We start from the raw sequence: 24,668 nt of genomic DNA on the forward strand, positions 1-24,668 counted from the left end.
GAACAAAAATATAAACACTATACCAAAAAAAATACTAATGTCGAACACACTATGTTTGTTGTGTGCACCAAAATAAAAAATAAACACATTGTCAAATAAAAATAAACAGTATATTAAAAAAATAAAACACTGTATGTACTAATGTCATACTCTGTCTGTTATAAACAAATATCTATGTCACAATGTCTGTTATATCTATACTAATATCTATGTCATATCTATGTCACACTGTCTGTTATGTCTGTACTAATATCTAACTGTGTCGTTATGTCTATACTAATATTTAACAGACTGTGCGTTATGTCTGTACTAATATCTAATCGACTGTGTACGATACACTAAAAATAAGATAATTACGTAGAGAAATGAGATAATTGTTACGCAACAAAACAACCTTGTTTTGGGATGATTGTTGTGGTACAGAATACACATAAGATAACTATTAGACCACAAAACAAGCTGTGTAAATGCTAGGCAAACAAAGCTGCGATAGATAATAACTGTACTAAAAAATAAGAATATTTGTTAAAACAGTTGCATTATAAATTTTTTCGAGAGTTTCATTGTTTGCTGAAGATAGTAGCATGGGTGGACCCGGCTATAGGCGAGCAAAACCAAGGTCCTGACACTCAAATGCCCCAATTTTTTTTAACTTCTTCAAAAATTTTCATGATATATGTATATTAGAGCCCTATAAACTGGTTTCGAATAAAAACTCTTGAATTTCAAGGCCGGCCCTGGATAGTACAGGACAAATCAGTGCTTATAAGTTATATTCAACTAAACTCGACTCAAAAGTAAAGATTAAAATTTATCTCTGAAATTTAGCAGTGATGCTGCATTCAGTCTGGCAGTTGAATGCATATTCTGGAGTTATTACGTAATTTTGAAATTAATCTGGATCATTTTTTTTTTTTTGCTAAGTAATCTGGATCATTTTTAAATACGTGGTTATAAGTTCGTCCATATTATTTTAAATGGAAAAGAGTTCGGTCCAATAATCTTGGTTACCAACCTTTTTGAAGGTTGTCAAAACTTGTTAATTTATCAATTAGTTAAATGTAATTTTTGTCCATAAAACATATTCAACTCTGTTCCGCTTTTCATTTTCAAATTCCCAATTTATTTTTATCGACCAGAAACCGGCTTCTCTTCATCGGGATACATAAAATCTACTAATTATACCTGTGCTTCAACAATCCTAACATAAACAAATACACATGTGAAGCAAGCTCCCCGTCCCAATTTATCTGTCTTATTTAATTATTTACGGTCAAATTGACCCAACTTTGACCGAAAATTTCATATAATATAATATCAAAAATATATATAAAATTTATATCATTAGAAAGTATGTTTAATCTACTTTTATATGTATATTTTATTTTTTTAAAATAATGAAGAATGAGTTTTTATTTACGGTCAAAGTTAAGTCAATTTGACTATCAAAAGTCAAACAAAACAGATAAATTGGGACGAAGGGAGTATTTATTTATGTCGTGTACCTCGTATCATGTACCCGAGGAGCAAACATAAAACCGACAAAATATTTGTAGTATACTTTCGTGTACTTTCGTATTGTGTACCTAAAATTCAAAACCAAACACGAAATTTTCGTGTCGTGTGAAAAATTGCCGGATCTACCAATGTAGAACTAATTTGCAAATAGCATTCAACAAAATTATATTTTGCACACGACATCCATCTTACCAAGAAAAAACATACAACAATCCTCCTCAGATATGTGCCGTGCAACCAAATTTTCTAAAAACTATGCTACACTTCTTATTCCTGGAAATAGAAGCCAACTTCTTTTGCTGTCTTCTCTCCCCAACTCCACAATTAACTAGATATACAATATCTATTGTAAAGCAGAGCTATAACATAAAGATAGCACTAAAGATCAACAAAAACAAAGACAGGCTCTTCTTAGCAACAGGCAAACAAAATGATCCAATTCAATCATAGGAATTCCAATTCCTTAGACTTCGATTTTACTAAAATTGTGAAACTTAAATCAAACTCATACTCTCATACCAACACATCATTAAACTTCTGGTTACATATTTCCATCAAAATAATCAATCACGAAAGCTCTACTCTCGAATTCTTAACCACATATAACTAATATCACAAAATCATAACACTAACATTACGCAGAAACAAATTCAAACCAACACATCATTAAACTCCCAATAAACTCAGAAAACACAATCTTTATTAATTAAAACATACGGTTACATCACAATCATCAATCAATTCATCACTAATCTTCAAATTCTCAACCACATAGTAACAGTACTCACAAAATCATAGCGCACATAAACCAAACTCAAATCAACACATCATTAAACTCCTAGTGAACTCAAAAAACACAATCTTAATCAATTTCAACGCAAGTTCCCACCATAATTACCAATCAATCCATCTCTAATTTTCAAAATCTTAACAAAAACAATAAAAATATCTGCAAAATCATAAGGCTAACATCACGTAAAATCAAACTCACACCAACACATCACTAAAATTTCTGACAACTCAAAAGACACAATCTTTTTAAACACAAGTCTCCAACAAAATTATCAACCAACCAATGTCTAAGATATTCAAAAATCTCAACCACACAATAACAACACTCGCAAAATCATAATGCTACCATTAAGTAATATACCAACACGCCATTAAACTCCCTGTAAACACAAAGAGACCACAACCTTATGTAATTAATAATCAAAATCTCAAACACATAACACCAATACTCACAAAATCATAATGCTAACATTATGTAATTAATAAACTCAGAATATTAATGGTAACATTACGTTATTATTAAATTCCAATAAACACAAAAAGACACAATCTTTATCAATTCAAACATACTCCACCACAATTACCAATCAATCCATCTCTAATCATCACAATCTCAAACACATAACACCAATACACGCAGAATCATAATGCTAATAATAACATTGCGTAATTATTAAACTTCTGATAAACACAAAAAGGCACAACCTTTATCAATCTACATAATCCTCCACCACAATTATCAAACAACCCATCTCAAATCATCAAAATAACAAACACTCGCAAAACCATAATCCTAAGTTACATAATTAATAAACTCAGAATCATAACATTAACATTACGTAATTATTAAATTCCGATAAAAACAAAAAGCCACAATCTTTATCAATTCAAACCCACTTCTCCACCACAATTATTAACCAAAATCTCAAACACATAAACCAATACTCGTAGAACTATAATGCTAACATTACGTAATTAATAAACTTAAAATCATAATGCTAACATAACGGAATTATTAAATTCCGATAAACACAAAAAGCCACAATCTTTATCAATTCAAACCCACTCCTCCACCACAATTATCAACCAAAATCTCAAACACATAAACCAATACCCGTAGAACCATAATGCTAACATTACGTAATTAAATAAACTCAAAATCATAATGCTAACATTCCGTAATTATTAAATTCCGAAAAACACAAAAAGACACAATCTTTATCAGTAAAAACAAACATCTCCACCACAATTACCAACCAAAATCTCAAACACATAACACCAATACCCGTAGAACCATAATGCTAACATTCCGTAATTAAATAAACTCAAAATCATAATGCTAACATTACGTAATTATTAAATTCCAAAAAACACAAAAAGACGCAATCTTTATCAGTACAAACAAACACCTCCACCACAATTACCAACAAATCCATCTCTAAATCAACAAAAAAGCAACAAAATCATATAACCAACATTACAATCAATACCATCCCAATCACTTAGGCGACGAAACGGTGGGAGTGCCAAGAAGACTAGCTTGCTGAAGCTCGAGTTCATTGAGTTGCTGCTCGCGATCCATCTCGATGATTAACGGCACGGCGAGGACGAGAAAGACAGTGCCGGCGATCCAAGCGGCCTTTCCGGTGCTTTTGAGGAGGCGTTTGACGACGTAAGAAGTGTCGGCGGCAGCTTTCTTGCCGTGGTAGATGATCGGAGAGCCGGCGACGGAGGATGAAACCCTAGAAATTACGCCTTTGTTCGCCGCCATTGAGAGATATAATTAGGGGAAAATTGGGGGGTTTTTAGGGGTTTTGTAGGGTGATTGTGTTTTTTTATATTTTACTCTTTTTTTTTTGTTTAAATTCAAGACTTTATTAAGCCCAATAATTTTTTTTTAATCATACGTAATCCGCAGCTGCAATAGCCTGCAAACTCTGTGAACCAAGTTAAACCGCAATTAAGCGACATGCTCTGACTCCGGAGGAGTAATCATAAATTCTTCCTCCCGTGGAAATTCGAACCGGTGATCAAGAGGATAATTATCCTCTTTTTAACCAACTGAGCCGACTGCTAAGCCCAAAATTTTAGTTTTGCTATTTAAAAGAAGGTGCTAATCCGTGGATTTCTTTTTACCCCGAAAGGGTTTTTCTTCTTTCCGTGCATTTTCGCGGAAAATATCCGCAGAAAATAACAGCACGGTGTTACCAACCCAAGAAAGCATTCAAATTTCAATTATTAATTATTTATCCGAAAAAAATTCTTGAATAAATTTGATACGAAAAATTTATGTGAATACAAGGTTATGCGAACCTACTTGACAAATTTATTTTGTGAATTTTGATTTTGAAATTTATATTATTTTTCGAAAGTTTGACTATAATTGATTTCTAAAAATTTGGTAAAAGTTGATATTGAAAATCGTAAATATTTCCCGAAAAACTTTATATTTATAATTTTTTCATTGAATCAATATTAATTTTTAAAATTAATCAATTATTATCAATTTGTTAAGATGTTACTATATAATTTGAATTAAATTATATCGTAACGTAAGATGTAGCAATTTTTTAGGGAGACATCAAGCAAATATTGTGAAACGGTCTTATATTTTTTTTTTATTTTTACGAGAGCACTTTCATATTTTTTTAAAAAAAATAATAATTAAAAAATGTAAAATTTGATTTTAAGGGTGCCCTTATTAGATCATGAGCTGAATTAATTTTGTTATCAACTTTGATAGATTTTGACTTTTTGAGTTAAAAAAACCAACTTTGATAGATTTAAAATCTATTGTTTTGATCCTATATTTCTTTGCATAAATTTTGAAACTTGAACAATTTTTAACATTTGTGCATACTATATTATCCATTCATCTCTCCCCCATGCAATCCATTAGCAAAGACAAGTGAATGGCTGCAATAATTCCACACCACTCTCCACAACAGCCACTTGTGAAAAATCCCATATATTTGTGATATCTCCTCTTCCTAACATTCTTGTTCTTGCAGCTGCAATTACAATGGCAACTCTACAATCTCTTGCATTTTCTTCTCCTGTCTCACAGTATTCTCATCAAGTTCCCTCCTTTGCAGGTACCCTTTTTTTCTTTTTACGCTTAACGACCTTTTGACCCTTAAAGTATATAGCGTTATACCCTATCGCCCCGAATGTTTGAAATTAGTGTTAGTTATGCTATAAGATACTTAAAGTTTTAATCTTTACATTCTTTGAAGTACTAGTTTAATCTTTTAATCTGCCTTTAAATTGTTTAGGGTGTGCTCCATGTTAGTTAAAGACAATGTAGCTCTTTTTTTTAGCAAGTTAAGATTTTTTTTTACTTTCATTAGTTCAGTTATGTGTTGCCTGATTTGTATCTTGTAAGAAACTGATCAATATCAATAGGGAAAAGACTTAGTTGGGGAGGGGTGAAGCTCACATTTATCTTTTCATATACTCCCATCGTCCCTCCCAATTGTTATCGTTTCTGAGAGAGTTTCCGGTACGCATTTTAAGATGAATAAAAATTATAGTTCAATAATTTTTTTAATTTTTTTTTCTGAATAAAAGTTTAAACATCCTATTTTTATTCAGAAAAAAGAAATTTTTAAAAAGATAAAACTATACTTTTTATTCACATGCGTGCCAAACAATCTTTTACAAACGATAACAATTAGGAGGGACCGAGGGAGTGTGTATTATGTAGAGAACTTGGTTTACTCAGTCTGTAGTGACTAAAATTTCGAGAAGCAATAACGAAGATTAGGAATTCCTTTAGGTTGGTTAGGTATCAAGCTGCATTTTGGTGTTCGATATTAGTAGAAAGTTTACATTTTAAGATCACATCCATTATACTAATGCAGATGGGGTGAAAGAGTACAAGGTAGCAATAATTTGAATTAGTTTATGTTCGAAGATGTGTGATGGCTTAGTCTCTGGCCTCCACCATGAAAATTTTCCTGGTTGGTTCATGAAACCGTTTATTGCTGAGAAAACTATTGGTTAACAGCAAAATGTGCACCGTAGTTATGTGAGGTAACAAAATGTTTTCAGAATTGATGCAGATATGTTGTTGTGCAGGTGTGACATTGGGGGCTATCCGTAGTGCAGGCTCCTCATTCAGTGGTAAAACATTGCACCTGTCCTATTCACAATATGCCCCTCAACGAAGAAAAATTCAGATGTCTAGATTATGTGTAATGATGGTTAAACCGACAATCCAATTCATCCAGGGGACTGATGAGCAGACTGTGCCAGATGTCAAGCTAACTAAATCCAGGGATGGAACTAATGGCATGGCTATATTCAGGTTTGATGAGCCATCTGTTTTTGACTCGTCTGGTGAGGTTGGAGAGATCACCGGCTTCTACATGATTGATGAGGAAGGGACTCTTCAATCAGTTGATGTGAACGCCAAGTTTGTTAATGGAAAGCCTGCAGGGATTGAAGCCAAGTATGTCATGCGTAATCCACAGGATTGGGACAGGTTCATGAGATTTATGGAGCGATATGCTAATGCAAACAGCTTGCAGTTTGTAAAGAGCTGAGAAACACGTATTCCTTCCCTTCCACCCTCCAATTTATGTCACATTTACATTGATCTTTGAAATTAGATGGAGTAAGTTTACACTTGTAAAATCTTTTTGTTGCGTAATTAAACCGGGTATGATTACTAATTCTTCCTTTTCAATTTCAATACCTTTTTCCTTCGCTTTTGTGATATCTGAATCACTTAATATGGAGAGTAATTAATCATTGTAGCTGCTTGTGTCTGTAGAGGAAATTGTGTATGGACATGGTTAATGTGACAGTGCTCACTTCTGTGCAAGGTTAAGAGTATCTGCTATTGTAACATCCCCTCTCCCCACTCAATATAGTTGCATTCATACCAGAAATTACTTCTGATGTTGCCATTCTATCAAGCCTCAGCTTAAATTCTCTTCTAGTTCCTTACCTACATTGTGTCCTCCAAGATATGCAGAGGTTATCATATAATGATAAATTAGCTTCGTTATATCTTCATTTCATAAGAAGCAAATGATAAAATTTCTATATCATATAATCTGTGTGTTGAAATCTACCATCTTAATCATATGATACTAAGCTCACTAAAAAAAAAAATTAAAAGCTAAGACCATTGGTTGCTATTACTACAGCAACATCAGCTGTTATCTTGCCTTGGATGACCATGAGATTGATATAGGACTTCTGATTCTTTGGTGAATATCTTGGGAGTTCACCCATGAAAGATGCCCTTGACTGTAGCTCAACCTCTCCGATGCTGTTCTGTTTCTTGATATAAACCAAATTCTGTAACTCAAACTCTGGTTTTTATGTTTGAATGTCAGCCTTTGTGGTCTGATCCTTACTTTGATTCCATTAGGGGGCTTAACTTCTAAGGAGTAAGTGGAATTAGGACTCCCCACATTTGTCAATCGCTTTTTAATCATCTTGCTCTTCATCCCAGGCTTGAAAACGACAGAAATAGAGGGATAATTGAGGCTAAAATCCCTGTTCTTATTTGTAATATCCTGGCAGCTCACATTCCTCTGTGTGATTATGAAAATGTCAGATTTTGTGTATTTAAGGGTGCATAAATGAGTGATGTAGTCATCTGGGCTGATATCGTATATCAGTCCAGGACTGATGGCTTTTGCTGGATTTACGTGTCCAGCTCCAATAGCGAAAAGCTCTGCAGGTTTATCACCATCCATAATCTGTTTTCCTGAATGGTCAGTTATATATGCAGTTGTCATCAGTGCAGATTTGATTGCAGCCGGTGTCCATTTTGGATGAGCTGAGCGGATCAGAGCAGCAATTCCACCTACGTGAGGACAAGCCATGGAAGTCCCAGACATGACAGTAAAATTCACTCTTCTAGAATCATCTGGAATCCCAGCAGGACCTAAATTTTGAGGCCAAGCCGCGATGATGTTGACCCCAGGAGCAATCATATCAGGTTTGAGAATGGAAGGGTCCATAAAACTTGGACCCCTTGATGAAAACTGAGCAACAGCTGGTGCTCTTGATTTGCCTATCGTAGTTCCTCCAAAAATGAGCTGAGCTCTAGGCTTATTAGTAGAATTTATATATTTCTTCAACTGAACTGATTCTGTGTATCCTATTAAAGTTGCTGGCAGCACATGAGCATCAACAGAATCTTCCTCTTGATTTATCTCTTTATTTGCTAAAATCATAGCAGCACCTCCTGCTTCCTTTACAATCTGACCTTTTTCTGCCCTCCCATTAATACCTCGATCACAAACCACCATTTTTCCTCGAACTTTTGCTCGTGGAAGAGAATCTTTCATGCAGTATTCACCTCCATGTAGATTGTCAGCGTGATAAACGAGCTCAAGCTCTTTCTCAGCACTTGCACTATTCTTCCCTGGGTACATGGATTCCCCATAAAGGATTTTTCCATTTCCGAGACGAACTACAGCAGGGAATCTTCGGTCAAGTGTGCTAGCACCAACGGTGGCAATCCAAGGAGCCTCATTGGCAACTGAATTGGGGACTGGTCCATTGTTTCCAGCTGCACATATGACAGAGATACCATGCTCCATTGCTCGAAAACTACCAATAGCTATACTGTCCTCGTAAAGCGGTATTGGAAAGCCACCTAGGGAAAGCGAAAGTACATCAACTCCATCTCTAATTGCTACATCCATTGCAGCTAGTATATCTGAGCTGTAACAACCACTGAACCAGCAAACTTTGTACACAGCAATGTGCGCACCTGGGGCCATTCCTCGAGCCTCGCCTGCTCCATTCCCAAGCACATTTGCCATAGGAACTGCGGCACCAGCAGCAGTTGATGCAGTGTGTGTCCCATGGCCATGCGAATCACGCACCGATATATATTCCACAACAATATCAGGTGATGAAGTTAGTGATGCCACACGATGGCCCTTACTAAAGTACCTGGCACCAATTAATTTTCTATTACAGTTCGAAGAATTAAACATCTCTCCTAATTGACATATCCCTTTCCATTTCTTGGGAACCGGAGGCATCCCGTGATCACTAAAGCTCGGACTTTCAGGCCAGACTCCAGTGTCAAGAACACCAATTATCGCGCCTCTGCCATAATTTGAGTCCATCCAAGCACCTTCTTTAGCAGGACTTAGCCCCAAGAACTTGTAGGAGTAAGTCGTGTGAACTTCATGTCGCCTATCGGGTCTTATTGCTATGACATCATGCAGTTTACGTATAGTATCAGCCTCAGACTCTAAAAGCTGAGCTGCAAAACCTTCCATGGCAGAATGGTAAGAGTAGAGAAGGCGTGAAGACGGGGTTTCTTCTGAAGAAATGGTCTTCTCAAGAAATGACAAGTGCCAATGCAGCTTAGAGGCGAAAAGAGAACTGGTTATCCCTTGTGGATGGAGTTGAATTATGTAGGTTTGGAGACCATTACTATGAACAGAAACAATGCAGACAAAAAGAATGGCCAAAAGGGTAGCTTTTTCGGATTCCATCGAAGGATAACTACAGTTATTAGACAAGTGAGTTCTGCTGCATGGTTATGAGCAAGACTTGTGAGGCTATTTGAAGGCAAAAGAAAGTGGAGTTTGGAGGGAATTTAGGAGCTGCTTCAGAGTGAAACTCGTGAAACTTAAGGGCTCTTCATCACGAGTATCTTTTGTTGAACAGAGTGAGAAAGACACACAGGGCATGTCTTACTGAGGAGCTCAAGTGCTGTGCTGCTGCAGCGTTTTCATTCTCACGAGATGTTTTTTGGTTGGATTTAATACCATATGGTCCATCATCAAACACAGCATTGAGGATCTTTATACTAACAACATTGTTTCACAGAGTTGTATTCTACACATAATACTTAAATCTTAGACCTTGGACTACGGTCAATACATACCGCAATATTATTATACTTTATTGATACCCATATTATAAGCCAGAAATATATTTGTACCGCAATGCAATATTATTATACCTTATCGTCGTTATCGATACCTATATTACAGGCCATAAATATAATTGTACTGCATTGCATACTGCAATATATTTATACCTTATCGATACCTATATTACAGGCCATAAATATATCTGTACTGCAGTGCATACTGCAACGGTCTAAAAGAGTCTAAGATTAAGGTAGTATACGTAAAACATTTGCCTTGTTTCGCATATATTTAAATAAATGTTTTTCAAATTACACCGAAATAAAAGGCAAGCGAGCATTATCCATCAAACGTTTTCCGAACAATAATCAGTTTCTTGTCGGAAAAACCTCCGGAAATGTGAGTTTACTCGATCTAAGAGTTTAACTTTAATTTTTAAAACAATTTCTTGCACCAAGATCAGGAGGCCCATAGTGATGATGGGTGAAATATAAGAAAAATGGAGGAAATAGTAGACTAATTCAGTGTATTGTCACGCCTGAGGCAGCAGTGCATTTAAACACACGTACGCTCTTGTCTGGTCAGTGCTCAGTATATCCCACCATATATCTTATGGTAAAATTCAATGCTGCATTCCCCTGTGAGTCTGTGATACTACCACTATTTGTTACTCCGGCCGTAGTCCGTACCTCCTGATTGTTATCGTTTCTGGAAAAGTGTCCGGCACGTATTTTAAGATGAAGAGAAAATATAGTTCTTTAACTTTTTTTAAAAAAATTATTTTTCTGAATAAAAGTTTAAACATTCTATTTTTATTCAGAAAAAGAAATTTTTTTAAAAAAATTATAGAACTATACTTTTTATTCATGTTAAAATACGTGCCGGACACTCTCTCAGAAACGATAACAATTGGGAGGGACGGAGGGAGTACATACTACATGTGTGTGTGTGTTTTTGCTTCATTTAATATGCTTGGCCACCATTAGTACATTACATGAGGTGAGAGCTGAGAAATTTAACACTCCCCTCGATTCTACGATTAAACAAACAAACGTAAACCAATAAACCGAACTCTGATATCATGTTAAGTAATCTTGGCACTACTTGTCAGTACAAACAAAGAAAATTTGGATCTTGGTAAATTGCTACAGGAGTTAGGATTGTTAAGGGTCAAATGTAACCTAATTTGAACGTCAGCACTCAGTAGCCCTACATTTCAACTTCCTCATAAATTTGTGGATAAACTTATAGATAGTACTGGGTAATAAATAGAATATAACTGCAACAACCTTTCATTAGGCCATGAAAACTGCATTGTGAACCAGGGTTCCCTATTTGCAGCACTACGTACATTAGTACACTGAATACTAAAGATCGAAAAGTGTTAACATTAGTACTAATATAAGAAAAATGATATCTACGATTGACTATAACATCATTAGATATTTATATAAATAAGAACCAAAATAAAATTGCATGTGAAGAACTAATGTACATCAGAATTCAGAAACACTTACATACTATTTTCGTAATTATAAAATTTCTGGGCAGTTCAAGAAAATACCAGTTATATCAATAAGGGCTCAGAAGTGCTTCTACTGTCAGCTTCTGTAGTGATTTACAAGACAGTGTCGGCTTCACTACAGTCAGCCAGCCTGTTGTCTTAACTTCTATAAATAAGAACCAAAAAATAAGATCGTATATGAAGAAACTATGTCTGTCAGAAACCACAGCTAACGTTTTGTTGCCAATTTTAAGTTCTGTGCGGATAATGAAGAGTACAAGTTTCATTATCAAGTACTAGGAACTGAAAAGTGCTTCTACTGTCAGCTGCTACAATGATTCACCACGAACGTGTCAAGTTAGCCAGCTTATGCATGGATATGAAGCCATCTTCTCCATAAAAGCATTACTTTAGATTCCGACTATGAGTGCTGTCTTTGTTCATTCTTCCAAGAATTTTTAGCTGCCTCAGCTGATGAACCATCAGAAGCAGCATTACCATCTTTATTTGGCTTTGAGAAAAATGGATCCCGTTCATGATAACCCACCTCTTCCCCTTCTTCCAACAAATCATACTTCCAGCTAATCTCCTCAATGAAATTATCATTGGTACGACCCATAATAATGTCTTTCCTCAACTTGGAAACTTTGTTGATAACTGTCTGCACTGCTACATCAAAAGCATCTTCAAGAGTTTCTAATTTAGAGCGAGGATCCGCATATATTAGTCTTGGGATAAGATTTATAACTTCCTCCCTCATCATCATTACCTGTTCAGGTGGGATTTCACTGAGTCTTTGTTCTATGCTGACGTTCTTTGCGCGAATTTCATCCTCAGGTATAAATACTGAGTATCTAGAATAGTTTTTCGGGAGATGCCACGTGTACTGTGTGTATGCAGAACCGGGATGAAAAAACACAGGAATGCAGCCTGCCAACATTGAATCAAAAGCTGATCTCCTTGTGTACGAATCACCTTGAGGTTGTAGGCAGAAAACAGAGTTTTGAAACATTTGCATTATACTGCTTGGAGAATGACATTTGCTCTCCCCAAAATCACATTCCAACAATTTTCCCACCCTGGATCTCTTGCATTCATCAATGAGCTTTCCCCTAATTGATTTTGGGTTGTCCGGTCGAGGCGCTCCAGCGAAACAGAATAACCAATTCCGTTCCAAGTTCCTCATCCTGTCCTGCCATGAGAACACGTCAGCATCCTTTGCTGGATGAAAATAGGTGGGGTATGGGATGCCAAAATCATTAGCATTCCATGGGCTTGATTCTACAACAAGCATAGACATATTTTTCGCAGCAGGTAAGAACAGAAGCTTGTTGCCCCAGTCAGCTTCTTCTTCACTAAGTCTTCTGAAATCCCATGTTATTCTACCAGCAACCAGAAAATGATCCTTTCCACCCATTATCCCCCACTCCGGCCTCTTCATAAGCCAATCAACTAAATCAAGAGATGCAGCATCTCGCACTGATATATTGTACCCCCACAAATACCTGGCAATATCAAAACCTGCATAAAATGGAACAAAAACGGCTGCAGCAATTGAAGAATCATGAGTCAAGCAATCATACTGCTTCATCCGGTTATTAAAGATCACATCAACAGCAAACTGATTTGTAGCATACCATCCTGTATTTGAGAACACCCCTTCAACATTCTCAAGTGGAGGACCAAGACCAGCGTTAGTAGTGAACTTACACATATTCGTCCACAAGCTAAGACTCCTGCACTGCTTAAGCATATCCTCATTAAACCTCGGAGGAAGGTCATGTACATAAATATACCTCCCACCACACCGATCACTCTTGTTCTCAGCAGTCCTCATCGCCCGCATAAATGGAAAATTTTCTCCGCCTCCATTAACATCAAATTTTGCACGATTAACCTGCTCCTTTTGAGCATCAACTAACTGAGGAAATCTTGAACGAGCACCATCAGAAATTTCTTGTTCATGCAGAGTATCATGAGTCCTCTCTTGTTGGGAAGTATCATCAATTGGCCTTTCTTGAGCATCAACTAACTGAGTAACACTTGAACGGGAATCATCCGAAATTTCTTTGTGATAAGGGGTATCATAAGAAATCTCTTGTTTTTCAATTTCATCATTTGTCTTACTAATATCCTTACGTTGAGTACTTAAAGTATTCATATTACTAAAATCGCTAAATTCACGAGGTACATTGATAGGAGGACTTCTATCTAAAACCGAATGCCTAATACCCCTTGTTTCTCTATTACTCGAAACTGCAGAAAATTGATCTAGTTCTACAAAATCATTAACCGAACCACCTCCCAACACAACAAAATGAAAGTACAGCAGAAAAATCCATAAGAAAGCAGCTAATGTAGCTAATAAACAAAGTCGAGACTGTTGATTCTTCGCGGCCCGCTTCTCCATTGGACTCAATTTAAGCAAATCCTGATACCTCCTTCTCATCAGATTCCAACCACCCAACAAATTTTCAAGTAAACTCCCATAAAAGCCATAAAAATTCAATCTTTTTTTACTAATTATAAAAATTCAATCTTGATCACAAAATCAACATCAATTATAACAAAACCCTAAACCCAGATATGAAATCAAACAATATTTCAAGATTCCAACATTAAATTATAAGCAAAGCAATAGAGATGCAGAAATGAACAGATGCAGATTTATACTACTAGTGGTATTAATAAAAAAATCAAGAAAATTAAAGTGGAATATAATACTGTAGTTACTTACATGTTTGTGTATATGAATCTTGTTTGGTTTATTACAGAGTTTCTCCGGAGAAGATGATGTAATGAGTTTGAGTGTTTGAGTACAAGGTTGTCTAGCTAAATATACTAGATTTGTTCTTAAATTGTGGGTTTTAATCTTGATTAATTGTAAAAGTAATTAAATATTATTTTATTAATTTGTGGGTTTTGTTTATCAAAATTATTGAAAATTAAGTATCAAAAATGCCTTTAACAAGTGAAGAATGACAAGTGGGGAATTAATATATTAAATTAAAATTGTTTTAATAAAAATAAAACTTGTTTTAATTTTAATTTATTTTAGATATTTTATTAAGTCCATGATAATGATAATAATCGACTTGATCCACCCGTAGCGTGAGTTACAATCATGGTTATAAATATCGGTCGATTTTTCAAACATTACCAATAAATCGCTCAAAAATCGGTCAAAAAGATTTGTTTGATTTGACTGATTCCCGAAATCGGCGATAAATTATCCATTTTTTAAAAATCGTTAGATAAATCATAAATCGTACCTCAATCGAATAGTTCTACTTTTTAAAATATGTAACCATGATTATGATGATTAAATGTATAATAATTAATTAATTAGTGCGATTCCATTGGCGGTGGGTTCCTTAATCAATGAACTCAATAGATTCGGATTAACTTCACTTAACATTAATTAATGCAAATTTAACCTTCAATTTGTTCTAATTCAAAATTATGAAAAGTTTATGAGAGCATATAGAGATGATCAACAAATGCATTTAGGCCTCTGCTTCACTTGCACTGCCATCAATGCATCGTTGATAATAAATGCGATAAGATAAAAAATTTAATATTTCGGCCCAACCAATTCGGAAAAAATACTTCATTATCATCTAAGAACACATACTTAATAGGCTAATCTATCAATATAAACCAGAGGAGCGCGAAAAACACAAATATCAAACAACATATTAATCCGAGAGTCGAAATGCCAGTTCCGTTTATCGATCCTCGAAAGATTTTACCAGATTTCATAGGTTTCAAGGACAACCAAACACCAGAATCTCCCATATGAACCTCACTACCAACCAATATTGAGTTGCAGACACCCTGAACATTGTTGTTTATATACACATTTATGCCACAACTATCACTGGACTTACCAGAGGCGCTGCGCCTTGCGTTCATCACAGCTCCATTGCTCCTCCCTTCCCAGTTTATGTCTCCGAGCATGCCATGACTTCTTTCTGGGGACATGAGATTAAGTAGTGCTGTCAGATCAATCGCAGTAGGTTTTTCTCGAGTGCCACAGCAATGGCTCTTCATGTCAAGTTCCTGAACATGAAATACTGACTGTGTACTTATTTAGTGAACCAGACATACCTTTCCACAACAACAAGCAACATATTTTTCTCCCAGAATCACTTGCATTGCACTCTTTAGACATTTTTTAGCCTAAAGTGTAAAGACTACAGGCCTAGAGCATGTCTTAGTTCCCATAATACACTTCAGCTAAAAGGAAAAAAGCGAAATCACCTGGGTAGAAGCTTCTACAGAGATGCAAAGGAAGCAAATACACAAACCAAACTAGTTTATACAAGATAGTATTTCAGTCCCTCCAATAATAAGATCCTTTTACAGAATGAAAAAATTTAGGCTAATTTTTGTATAATATCGAATTTGCAAGTTTTGGTAGGCAATATGCATCAACCATGATCTAAAAAGGAATCTTTTTACACTTAAGCCGAGGCATTCAGCAAAATGAGATTGTAAAGGTTTTAGTTCCTGCACATCAATCTGAACTGAAGTGCACAAAACATGCCAGCTAAAATATGGTCTCAGCTCTGAAGGTAATACTACAGGCTATAGATGTTTGCAAGGAGGACTACTAAGTCTATTATCCCTTCATTACTACAATCTCGTAAAAATGTACTAAAAGATAACTGAAGACAAGTTCACAGGATAATAGTCTTCAAATTTAGAGTGAAAAGATAATAATCCTCTCAAAAAAACTTGGCTACAGAGCTTCACATGTAAGAGAGGCTTCAACAAGCCACAACCTATATATAATTAATTGTTTCTGATGCCAATAATCTTCTCATCTTTCAGTATTAAGATTACCTTCAGATTATTTCATAAAAAACATAGAAAGAAGAATACCTTCAGATTACAAATATGACAACGAAAGAAATGCCTAACAAGAAATTTCAGCAGTAAAAAACATTAGACATGCACCACATAGTCGCACAAAATTATCTGCTTTTCCTATATCTCAACTACCAAAATTCCAAATACAGAATTACTACAAAGACCTAATTTATTTCAGTAACATACAAACAAATCGACCCATACTTTCTCCCTCTTTTTCCTATGATCTTCATCCAGCTGGTCAATTATCTACAATGTATGCAGCATAGCACAAAGTCCTTTGTAATAAATAAAAAACCTACACTAACAAACTACAATCCTCTTTTACAATTTAAAATGACGCAGGTAACCATGTGTCGCACACATATTTACTCCTCGTTTGAAATTGGATAAAGTAAATAACGGACTATCTGAAATAGTGCAAGCTAACCAATTTTCCAGATAGTCCTCAGCATTGGGCTCTTATGTTAAAAATCTGGAATTCCACTTGATCTCGTTGAGTACTCAGTGACTAACTTGAAAAACATGGAAGACTTGTCCTCTAGTAGTCGTGCTGGAGTATCAAACTCTGCAACCCGTCCTACAATAACAAAAAAGCCAGTCAGTGAGTAACCCTCTTACCGGTGTATAAGATCACATTTGCAATGTGAAATTTTTATTCATCGCGATGGTCACAGTAAAGTTCTTAAACATAATTTTGCCCGTCCTATATAATGTTTATTAATTTAAGGAAATGCATGTCAGACGAAATGCATGTAAGATATAATATTACACACCATCACTGAGCACTAGAACCAAATCACTGTCAATAACAGTAGGGATACGATGAGCGATAGTACAAACTGTGCTATCACTGAACTCCGTTCTGATAATCTTCTGGATGAGATTATCTGTAGCTGAATCAACTGAGGCTGTTGCTTCATCAAGCACCAGGATTCTAGCCTGCTTGAGCAAGGCTCGACCCAAGGAAACAAGCTGACGCTGCCCTACACTCCAGTTATCTCCGTTTTCAAGAACTGCCAAACATTTGGATACAATGGAACATTTGTGTTAATCACATAATACTAACAAGGAGGTCCGGATCCTACTGGATGAGGTATCAATGCTCTTATAAATCAGTTTCTTGATGAAGGAAACTGATATACAGCAGATGTACCTGGTGATTCAAGCTTTTGCTCTTTAAGCCGAACAATCTCCCCAAGCTGAGATTTATCAAGTGCCTATCACATATTCGAGTAGAACATAGTTACCAGGCAGCATTAGTACACATGGCAATAAAGGTATTAGATGGTGACACACTTTACAAATCAGTTATTTTGACAGATAAATATAATATGTACACCAATTCTAAGGTTATTAAGCATCACAACTTATAGAATTTTTTTTAAGTCTATGAAACCCAGACTAAAATGAAAATTTTGGAAACTGAGGGCAACCTGCCAAATTTCTGAATCTGTATGTTTTTCTAGTGGATCGAGGTTGCCTCTAATGGTCCCTTCAAATAATGTTGGGTCCTGAGGTATAATGCACAGACGGCTGCGAAGATCATGGAGACCAATTCTTGATATATCTATGTTGTCTATAATAATTCTGCCACCTTCTGGTTCAATCATTCGAAAGAGTGCCTGAATCAAAGTTGATTTACCACTTCCAGTACGTCCAACAATTCCAATCTTCATTCTTCCAGGAAATGTGCAACTCACACCATGGAGCACCAGTGGAAGATTCTCCTTGTATCGAACCTATGAAGTATATAATTTTCATCAGTATGGTTTTTCCTCTTTTAGTTAATTATGATTAGCTGTAGTTGATTTCTTTGATAGACACAGTTGTCATCCATCTCTGTTTTATATAAGTTACACATCGTTGCCTGAAGAATATTCTAGAAAAATTCTAACATATATATTAAATAAGCGCAGTGGAGATAAAGTGGAGAAATTAACTGGAAACATTTTGACTCGGCATGAGAAAGCCAACTGATCATAAATACCTTTAAGTCGATCAATTCAATTGTTCCGTCCTCTGGCCACACATGTGGAGGTCGAGAATCCTCAATAACTTGTGGAGCTTCACTGGGGATGTGACAGTACTGATGAATTCTTTCTATGGAAATTATTTTATTTTCGAGCTTGCAAAAGCTGAGAATCCACCGTGATAGACGTGCATTTAGATTGAGGCCATATGTAACAGCAAGGCCTGCCATGCCTAAGAAAGAAGATTGCTCAGAATGTCAAGATAATAGTTATTCTATTAATCTACATATTTGCAGCTAGCAGCTAGTATCGTTATTTAAAATTACTAGGACATCAAGAGATTCCTGAACTAATCATATAGCATTCCACATTGTTTAAAAAAACAATCAAAAGATGAAAATGGAAATTAAAAAAATATGTTACAGTATGGCAGTAACAATGTCAAATGCTGTTAATGAATAAAAATAAATCTTTAATTGGGTTACTTGTAAATAGATCAATAAGATTTTAAAGAAGATGGAGGTTAAAATGAGAGAATCACCATACTTGGATCAATAGTCCCTTGTCGGAAGCTCACAAGTAATACCATACAGAAAGCAAATACAAATGTTGATAATAACTCCATCCGCAGACAGAGCCACTCGATCGCTGCAAGGCTGCAAAAGAACGGGCGAGCAAAACAATCAAGAAGATAAAGGTTCCTTTTCATGAATCGCTTTTCTTGCCCAAATCCTCTTATTGTTGCTGCTCCAGAAATCGATTCAGAAAAAAGATGGATGATTGGTGATTTTTGGATGCTAACAATGCGGACCAGTTCTCTTGAAGATGCCATGTAGTATTTCTGCATGATGCAGCATCAACTTTACCTGGTCTTCTCGAATAAAGTAAAAAAGCAGTATGTACAAAGGTGTTTCGTCCAAATCGCTATAGGTAAAAAAAATACTAGCCATATAGTGCTTCTCACCTACACATACCTCTTTATTGTGTCAATATTAGGTACTTAACAAAACACAAACAAGGGTTTCTCTGATATCGAATTAAGTGTAAGCCATGGAGATAAAGGAAGGTTTTACAGCTTTAACCTTTTCAAACAGATTATTTGATGAAATTATTGCATATAAGAGATGTATATCATTTTTCTATATAGAATCATTCCAGCATGTCATAATTAATGTTTCCAAGTTTATATTAATGCATTATACCTGTTTCATCCTGAATCACAACTGCGAGAGTAGTTAAAGTTTGACAATGTTTCTCAAATGAGAACACAGAGTATGATACTGCTGCCTCAAAGGGAAAAGAAGTTGACAGTTTTGCCTCAAAGGGGAAATATATGCACCTTACAATTAAAATAAAGATTTGTAGGGATTTGGGATAATTATAAGTCGTAATCGAGAATAGTAACTCATTGAATAGAATAAATTCCAAGGTCATTGTTTACCTGCATCCACAAACAAGCAATTGCCATTGGAATAACAAGAAGTACAACCTGCCACGTGACTTGTGTCATTACACCGACAATACCAAGAAGCTGGATCGTTGTTGATGCAAAACCACCAAGTCTAAAGGGCATATCAAGGTCAACAACACTTTGATCAACTGATACCTGCCAAATTAAAACCAATCAAATAGAGTAAATTATGCGAGACTGCGTTGTTGATAAGGATTAGGAAAAGAAGAAAATAGACATGAAAAAAGTATAATTTTAGTTTATAACAACCGAACTGCAAGATCACATATAATGAGATTGTTTTCGTGGTTATAATGTGACACTTACGCGATTCAAGATCCGTCCAGCTGGGGTGGAGTCAAAGAAAGACATTGGCGCACGAAACACATTTGTAAGCATTTTTAAGAACAATTTTTGCCCAGCTGCCAGACCAAAGGTAGCTACTAGTACAGCCCTAACAAATATAAAACAAGAACTTCCAAAAGCAAGGGCCATATAGACACCAATAAGGACAATATTAGTTGTCTTAGGTTGGCCACCGGCCGTTTGGGGGTTTGCCCAAGCCATCCACCAATTGCTAGCTATTTGAAGAAGCTGAAATAATGTTTGAGCTAAAATGATTAGAGGAATCAATAAGCCTTTATATGCTGCTGTCATATATGACAAATACACTCCCATGCTAATTTTTCCTCTCTCCCTTTCCTCTTCTTGAACAAGTTGCTTTTTCCTTGAACGTTTGGCTTTTTTTCTCTCTTTAATTAGCTTCTGATCTGAGGATGATCCAATCTCCTGCACTTCCTTCGCTGAAATCTGCGCATCACCTACAATTGTGTCACCTTGGTCACTCAGTTGGATGTCTTCTTCCGGACAATGAAATCCATTTGAATCTGCGGATGATTGAATAGGGATATCTAATGCTTCAATTGCTTCATGATGAGCTGAAACCAGATCATCAAAATCAGTCCCTGCTTGCAGAAGTTCATCATACTTCCCAGCTTGAGTGATGCGGCCTTCCTTTATAACCTGCAAATCGAAGATGAACATTGACCAAGTAATACCAGTCAAAATTGCCTTCTCGTTCTCTGTTCATTGCACATACAACATTTGTTTCCCTTTTTCCTAATACCTTACTTTTTGTGGTGCAGAACCTTTTTATAAAAATCAATATAACACTCATTGTGTCTAAATCCAGGTAATAAGGATAAACACTCTTCCCTACTACTTACGTATGGTTTGAGTTCATAGACCAATAATGATTTCCTCGGCATTTCATGAATTTCCTTTTTCTTCTTATCATTTATGTTTTATGACTCTTTGAGTTACTCTGATCTTATTTCTTCCCCGGAGTCGTGGATGCTATCATTTCCATTAGCACTGACAAACTAATATAGCTATTTTAGTCCTTTGAAACGGGAAGCATAAAACATGCGATAAAGAAGCAAAACACCCGCACATGCTAATTTTTCGTCACTTTTATGCCTCAATACTTCATAACTGTAGATTTCATTTTGTCTGTGTGGTTTTACCAACAAAGTGCTTGTTACATCTAAACTATTGTGGGAAAACAGATCAATATATTGTACAGGGATAAAGTATCCATAATTTCAATTTTCTAACTTAAATGAGAATGTGGGCTAACTAATATAGACACCATAATGCCCAAAACAAGATTATGACATATATTACATATCATACCAGTATTAAGTCAGTGGCCTGTAGAAATTCAACTTGATGGGTGACAAAAACAACCGTCTTAGTAGCCAACGCTGTCATTATGTATTCCTGCATTTCCATCTTAAATGTTTAGCTGAGTGCTATACAATATACAGCATGACATAGATACTGATAACTCAAGGACAAAGTCTGACCTTAAACAATTCTGAACCTGTATGTGCATCAACTGCACTGAAAGGATCATCGAGTAAATAAATGTCTGCATCTTGATAAAGTGCCCTTGCAAGTTGCATACGTTGTTTCTGGCCTCCACTTAGATTTATGCCTCTGTCACCAATAATTGTCTGGTCTCCATGTGAGAAAAGCTCCAGATCCTTTTTTAGTGAACAAGCATTTATTACGCTCTTATATTTTGCCTTATCCATCGGGCTACCAAATAGAATATTTTCCTCTATATTTCCAGATTGTATCCAAGCTGACTGAGAGACGTAGGCAGAAGACCCGCATATTCTAACCTAAACAAAAAATATATAAATATTGAATTGTCGATTCAAAAGCAAGAAGAAGAATTCGCTATTAGAAATGGCAGAGACAGAGCATATAGTTCAGAGTTTTGACTTACCTCACCAGAGGTTTTAGGAATCTCACCAAGAATACAAGAAAGAAAGCTGGATTTCCCAGAACCAACCATACCACAAACAGCCACACGCATCCCCCTTTCTACCACCAAATGTATATCTGACAGTGTTGGCCTTGACGAAGAAGAAGCTGGGTCCCAGCAGAACTCGCCATCTTTTATTTCAATTGCCACATTAGTGAATCCTCGTGGTAGAGCTATAGTAGCATCTTCTTGCAGTTGTTCTTCCAGGAGAAAGCCACTAAGACGATCAAGAGACACTTTTGTCTGAGCCATCATGGACACCAAGTCAGGAAAATTTCTTAAAGGTTCCTGCAGAATCCTGAAGGTAGCCAGAGCAGAGAGCACCCTCCCTGCTGTAAGCTCACCCCCCAATAATATCGATGTTCCAAAAGTGACAGCTGAAACAAAGATAGGTGAACTCCAGAAAATGAATGTAATAAATGCTTGTGAGTATAGAGCTTTACGCAACCATTTAAACTCAACACTTCGCATTTCCTCTAGCTTAAGACGGTACCTTTCCTCCCAAGCTTGCAGCTTCAGGATCCTCATGTTTCTAAGACATTCAGATGTCTTTCTCATTCTCTCATCTTTGGAAGCCATTAGTTTGTCCTGGTAATCTTCCTGGATCCTAGCCAAAGGAATAGTGGCAACTATGGAAATGATGGTGGCTACCAATGTTGCAATAGAAGCAAGGCCAACATTCTTAAACAGAATACAAAGAGCAAGTATGATTTGCAATGGAAGCATCCATATGTCATGCAGATACCAACAGTAGTCTCCCACTCTTTGAACGTCAACTGCCATATAGTTAACAATCTCACCACTAGAGTGATTTTGTTTCGCGGAGCTAGATAGCCTGAGCCCCTTTCTGTAAACCATTGCCGTTAGAGCAGATTTCATATGCATGCCCAAAATGTCAACCCCAATATACCACTGACGGGTTATAATAGTCTCCAGCAGCTTAGCTGTGAAAAACGTAGCAGCAAGAATATACCCCTCATAAGGGTAAGTTTCTATTCCTCCCAAGTAATCGACAAAGTCGCTAATCATGTATGGACCTACATATGAAACAATAGTAGCTACCCCTGCGAAGATTCCATTACAGGCCGCCTCTTTCCAGAACGATTTCAGGATAGCCCAAGCCAAAGATGGCTCCTCTGATGGATCTTTAGCTTTTAACTTCTCCCAATTTAAATTCAAAATTTTATAGTTGGTCTTGGAACGGTCTTTTGGTGCAAGAAGTGGAATATCGCGCAGCTCAAGCGGTCTTTTTGCACCCAATGAAAGAACTGGATTTAGCCACGAAATTGTGATCAAACCAAAAAGACCAGCTTCCCTATAAGGAGTGACCTTAAGACATCCTGCTTCCTCTTCTTCTTCAAGTAGTGGTTCTTGAAGATCAGAGGTTCTACTTATTTTTATACCACTGATACCCCTAGCCGCAACAATACAGAGGAAAGCAAAAGCAGGGGTTGTGGCAAAATCTGCTATAACATGAGAATTCCAATATTTTGCACCTTCAGTCCCAAATGCTTTCCCATCAGCATAAACAGTGCACAAACAAACAACGAAGGACACCGCCCACCATGCCCTTAACAGCAAGGGTAACTTTTCAGCGGGTTTAATCTTACAATATAGTATCCAAAAGCTTAGCACAAACCAAGCTAAAACCTGTACTGCAGGAAACAGCAACAGGATCCAACTGGAACCCGTCCCACCTGAAGACTCCCTTATTAATTTTACGCAATCAAAGCCTACCAACAAAACTTGCAGGACCAAAACATAGAAGCAACAAAATGCTGAAGCTTTGTACCATTTACCAACCTCAACACCATCAACTTCAGCATCAACATTCCGTCTTATCGGAACAGAATTTCCATTAGATTCCTCCTTATCAATTTCATTTCTATTAATGTAAGCAAATATCTGCCTAGTAAACACAGTGAGCAGAAATACAAGGAACAAAATCAAGTTGGCATAAACCGATAACACTTCCAATATAGGCAACCTATAAAGACTCTTATTTTCAGCTACCAAATGTGTAGTCTTTAAAGATAAACTAGTGAAAAAACCAAGCAAAATGCTTATCCCCATAACAGAAACCACCCTTAATTTTCAACAAGTGACTAAAAACAATAACTTGGTTCACTATTTTATTGTTGTTTAACCAAGAATCATATAACTTTAATAAAAGCATTTTACTAAATACACAAAAGTATCTATAAATAGATGAGTTATCAAAGGGAAAATGAACCACAAAACCAAATGCAAATAAGACCAAGTAGTTTTTTTAACATCAAACTAAACAAGGAAACACAAAGACAAATTATAAAAACTACCTGTGTGTCAATTTCTTTTCTTCTTTTTAATATATATCTATAAA

At 36.1% G+C, this 24,668-nt stretch overlaps 5 protein-coding genes across 5 annotated transcripts; 1 reads left to right on the forward strand and 4 right to left on the reverse strand.

The window, feature by feature from the left end:
• Nucleotides 1–3,644: 3,644 nt before the first annotated feature.
• Nucleotides 3,645–4,149, reverse strand: LOC141682658 (mitochondrial import receptor subunit TOM9-2). The gene has a single exon (XM_074487364.1). The coding sequence runs from the start codon at nt 4,079–4,081 to the stop codon at nt 3,809–3,811; it is 273 nt and encodes a 90-aa protein (XP_074343465.1). The 5' UTR covers nt 4,082–4,149; the 3' UTR covers nt 3,645–3,808.
• Nucleotides 4,150–5,207: 1,058 nt separating this feature from the next.
• On the forward strand, nt 5,208–7,019 carry LOC141683968 (photosystem II reaction center Psb28 protein). The gene is made up of 2 exons (XM_074488779.1): nt 5,208–5,405; nt 6,391–7,019. The coding sequence occupies exons 1-2, from the start codon at nt 5,333–5,335 to the stop codon at nt 6,855–6,857; spliced, it is 540 nt and encodes a 179-aa protein (XP_074344880.1). The 5' UTR covers nt 5,208–5,332; the 3' UTR covers nt 6,858–7,019.
• A 224-nt stretch (nt 7,020–7,243) lies between these two features.
• On the reverse strand, nt 7,244–10,150 carry LOC141683967 (subtilisin-like protease SBT1.2). The gene has a single exon (XM_074488778.1). It carries the CDS (start codon nt 9,786–9,788, stop codon nt 7,479–7,481), a length of 2,310 nt encoding a protein of 769 aa, XP_074344879.1. The 5' UTR covers nt 9,789–10,150; the 3' UTR covers nt 7,244–7,478.
• A 1,442-nt stretch (nt 10,151–11,592) lies between these two features.
• LOC141684054 (xyloglucan galactosyltransferase MUR3-like) lies at nt 11,593–14,494 on the reverse strand. Its single transcript, XM_074488886.1, has 2 exons — nt 14,411–14,494; nt 11,593–14,104 (listed from the first exon to the last, which is right to left on the reverse strand). The coding sequence occupies exon 2, from the start codon at nt 14,081–14,083 to the stop codon at nt 12,095–12,097; it is 1,989 nt and encodes a 662-aa protein (XP_074344987.1). The 5' UTR covers nt 14,084–14,104; nt 14,411–14,494; the 3' UTR covers nt 11,593–12,094.
• A 2,129-nt stretch (nt 14,495–16,623) lies between these two features.
• Nucleotides 16,624–24,427, reverse strand: LOC141686699 (ABC transporter C family member 5-like). Its single transcript, XM_074491750.1, has 11 exons — nt 22,268–24,427; nt 21,840–22,160; nt 21,667–21,753; nt 20,299–20,994; nt 19,963–20,127; nt 19,068–19,362; nt 18,539–18,753; nt 17,985–18,290; nt 17,705–17,768; nt 17,325–17,564; nt 16,624–17,128 (listed from the first exon to the last, which is right to left on the reverse strand). The coding sequence occupies exons 1-11, from the start codon at nt 24,377–24,379 to the stop codon at nt 17,016–17,018; spliced, it is 4,614 nt and encodes a 1,537-aa protein (XP_074347851.1). The 5' UTR covers nt 24,380–24,427; the 3' UTR covers nt 16,624–17,015.
• Nucleotides 24,428–24,668: the final 241 nt, after the last annotated feature.

The sequence above is a fragment of the Apium graveolens genome, chromosome 9, assembly GCF_009905375.1.
Source record: "Apium graveolens cultivar Ventura chromosome 9, ASM990537v1, whole genome shotgun sequence".
Classification (NCBI taxonomy): domain Eukaryota; kingdom Viridiplantae; phylum Streptophyta; class Magnoliopsida; order Apiales; family Apiaceae; genus Apium; species Apium graveolens.